This window comes from Austrofundulus limnaeus, unplaced genomic scaffold (assembly GCF_001266775.1).
Source record: "Austrofundulus limnaeus strain Quisiro unplaced genomic scaffold, Austrofundulus_limnaeus-1.0 Scaffold690, whole genome shotgun sequence".
In the NCBI taxonomy this organism is placed as follows: Eukaryota; Metazoa; Chordata; class Actinopteri; order Cyprinodontiformes; family Rivulidae; genus Austrofundulus; species Austrofundulus limnaeus.
In genome coordinates, this window is record NW_013953092.1 from 225,927 (window position 1) to 229,764 (window position 3,838).

The following is a 3,838-nucleotide window of genomic DNA, read 5'->3' on the forward strand; positions in this document are numbered from 1 at the left end:
GTCTCTTGGAGGAGAGACGAAACGTTTCATTAGAGAAGAACCCGTCCAGAAGACCTATACAATTTTTTTCTTTTTTATCTAAAAGTAGCTCACGTTTACAGGACAACCCTCATTTGATCCCTACAGAGTTCTGCTGCACGGGGCAGGTAAGGTAAAAGCAACAACRCTAACATCCACCAGCTAAATCTCAGCCTCTGCTGTGTAGTAGTTATGCCTCTCTCMACTTAGATAGCAGAAAGAAAGCAGAGATTTGATTTCCAGGCCATAATGCTCTGTATTACGCCTTCAAGGACTCATGAGGTCCAACCCAYCTCTGAGCGTTCAAGCAGGGAATATCTCAACACACCACAGCACAAATCCCATAAGCAATATGAGACACGACGGAGAAATGCAGCTGCTAAAGGCAGGTAGGGCCTGGAATTCCACTTAGATTTCTTTAAAATTGTATAGACCTTTATGAGAAAACTGAGGTCTGTAGGTTTGGGTTCCMGTGAAGGGTTCTGAACTAACAGGTCATCTCACTGTAGCTTGGTGAGGGAGGAGTTACAGGTAGAACACACAAACACGGTCTCTCTCTGCGCCTCTGGAGCTGAGAACACAAAATGTGACAAGAAAGAAGAACAAAAAAAAAAGATTAGATAACGCTCACATGCAAATGTTTTTTTTTTTCTGAGGAAACAACAACAGGTTTCAAGAAAACAATAAGATGGTGTCTCTCAGAGCCAAGATGAGTTCAGCTACTAGACTTGTGGCTCATTATGAAGAGCCAAATATGGCAACAGAGACTCTGGACTGTTGAGCAACTGAAGTTGTTCATCAAACAAGAATGGGGAAGAATTTCACCTTCAAAGCTTTCATAATGATGTCCTCACTWCCCAAACACTTTCTGAGAGTTGTTTAAAGGAAACGTGATGTAACACAATGGTTAACTGTCCCACATTCTTTGGAACATGTTGAAGGCGTCACATTCAAAACGAGAAAATATTTGTAAAAACAAACAAGTTTTATCTGTTTGAACATTAAATATCTTGTGTTTGTGARAAATTCAATTGAATATAGGTTGAAAAATATTTGCAAATTATTTATGTTTTACACAACGTCCCAACTTCACTGGTATTGGGGTGGTGTATGGGATAAATCTTGTGTCAGCAGGAGGTGAATTTGAATCACTCAGATTGAATCTGAATGTGTATGATTTGAAACTGAATTTAAAGTTTTGAATTTGAATTAATTTGCTTTGAAACTATATTTTGGTTTACTAAAAATTCAGTTTGACTACTTTCACTTTCAGTTCCATAATTCAGATTTTTGTGTCACATCCTGGTCCTTGAGAAAGCCAGGCAGAGTAATCAAACACAGATCCACAGATTTATGTTTCACTTTGGTGAAGTTTCCCTTCTGTAATGTAACAGAGTTGATGCAATCCACTGTAAAAGTGACAAAAACAAAGTTATTTTATTGCAGTGATTAATTTGACCTATATGTAGAAAATGTTACATTTACATCACATCATGGATGAGTCAGCAGCAGCGTCTGATCAACATGTGATCCATGATGTGATGTAAATGTAACATTTTTCTGTGTTTGATCTGTGTTTGATTACTCTGCCTGGCTTTCTCAAGGACCAGGATGTGACACAATAATCTGAATTGGCTTTAGGCAGTGTTGTATAAAGTACTACAAAGTGATACTTGAGTAAAAGTACAAGTATCATACCAAAATATTACTTTTGTAAAGTTAAAGTTTCCTTTAGGAATATTACTTGAGTAAAAGTCTTAAAGTATCTGATATTTTTTGTACTTAAGTATTAAAAGTAAAAGTATTGATTTAAAATGAGCAGTTAGATTTTCTGTAAGGACATTTATTAGGNGGATGTGACACAAAAATCTGAATTATGGAACTGAAAGTGAAAGTAGTCAAACTGAATTTTTAATAAACCAAAATACAGTTTCAAAGCAAATTAATTCAGATACAAAACTTTAAATTCAGTTTCAAACCATTAAATTCAGTTTTAATTTAGTAAAATTCATTTTCAAACCAATGCATTCAATTTCAAATTCTGCACATTCAGATTCAATCTGAGCTATTCTAATTCAGTTCCTGTTGGCACGAGATTGATCCCATAATTGTAGGTTTATAAGCAAAGTTTGTATTTAAATTGATAATAGATGGGTTAACAAGCCTTGGTCACCAACAACGTTTTGGTTGGAAGTCAAAAAGGGAAGCATRGATTTACTCGACTGATGTACACTTTTGTGGTGAAGACAGATTTGGAGCAGCTTTACAATAATCATAATTCATCAGTGCTTTTTAAATCTGAACATTCAGGATTTTTAATCTCTGATGTCTTCTGTCAGAGAATGGCTCCCAAGCAGGTGTCAAAACAAAGCTCTAGCTACTGAGACATGTTTGAGACACATCACAGCTGATATGTTGCACAAAGCTTCTTTGGACTTGTTCAAAATTTAAGCAAAAGAGTGCGAGTCCTCTCAAACATAGAGATATTTTAGAGACGTCCTCACAATGCTGCCCAACAAATATGCCAACAGTGGCAGGCCAGTGAGATACTACATGAAGGGTTTCAAACGCTGAAGTGTTTCACAGATCCTTATAGACTCGTTTCTACACACCTGTTGCCCCCATGACAGATCTCAACACCTTGAAGGAACAGCATCGAGTACAGAAGATGTTGCCACAATTACTGCAGTTCCTCTACAACACATACATCAATTTAAAGTCAGTTTCAGTAAATAAATGATACATTTGATTACCTCATGAAACCTAAATATTCTTGTCCAAAGCTTTCAGACTCACCCTCTTCTTCAGAACTGTGAACGTGGTGTTGCAGCTGGAACAGTTGCCTTCAGYGACAGAGAAAAAGTTAACAGACAGCAGGTGAAACAACGATGCAAGACTTTTACTGCTGATGTGCGTCACAGCTGACTGACCAGGCGCGGCAGTGGGATAGCGTTTACGCAGTTTCTCCGTCAGTTTGGACACCTTGGTGCGTATGGGTTCGTTGCGACTCAACAGGCAATTYTCAGAGATGGCGTCACACTCTGGAGCTCCGAGAGGTCCGTCATCATCCTCCTGACGAAGAGGGGGAGGAACAGGGACAGCCCACAGAGCTGATTTAAAAACTTTTGAGATGGTTTTTCATGTTTGAAACTGAGGAWGGAAAATAATGTGAACCCAGAMRAGACTGCTTGATGGAATTTAGAAAAGACACAAATAAAAATACTAATCAGTCATCTGTTAAACACATACAGTATAACAGCTTGGTAGAATTTATGATGACTAATGCAAGATTTGAAGAGGATAATCCATGCATTTACATGACCAGTGCACTCAGTACATGCATCCAGCAGGTCTTAAATTACTTATCGAGCAAAAGGCCATAATTCCTCAAGAGAATCAACTACTGTACACTAATATTCTCATAGATTATATAAAATGTGCTTGTGTGTTTTTAAATGGGAACAAGAAAAAGTGGACATGCCACACTAGTGTTACCTTCACTTCACTCACTTTTCTGGCTTCACCCAATTTTCAATACAAAATATTTTATATCTTATTTCATTTAGAACACAAAAGCAGGTTAAGACATGTTGTCAAATAAATGTTGCTCCAAAGTGTTTAATTATTTACAGAGCTTATCCAAAGAATAACTGCTCAAAACCTAAAAAAATGTTGGTTTAGCTTTGCTAAACAAAAAAATACGGTAGCTAAAACTAGAATTTCTTGATGGAATGCACATCACCCGTTACATTGTTACAAAGTTTTAAACAAAAGTCTCGCAGAATGTGCTAGAGCTCAGAATATGTGCTGAGGGTAACAG

At 37.2% G+C, this 3,838-nt stretch overlaps 1 protein-coding gene across 3 annotated transcripts in view; it reads right to left on the reverse strand.

The window, feature by feature from the left end:
- Positions 1-208: 208 nt before the first annotated feature.
- Positions 209-3,838, reverse strand: part of LOC106531906 (protrudin) — a gene marked incomplete at its 5' end in the record, with an annotated part of 12,223 nt that continues 8,593 nt past the window's right edge. For all 3 annotated transcript variants that reach the window (XM_014027852.1, XM_014027851.1, XM_014027850.1), the window contains 4 exon segments: positions 209-589; positions 2,631-2,712; positions 2,815-2,861; positions 2,949-3,090. In XM_014027852.1, the coding sequence (XP_013883306.1) occupies positions 519-589; positions 2,631-2,712; positions 2,815-2,861; positions 2,949-3,090 (342 nt within the window).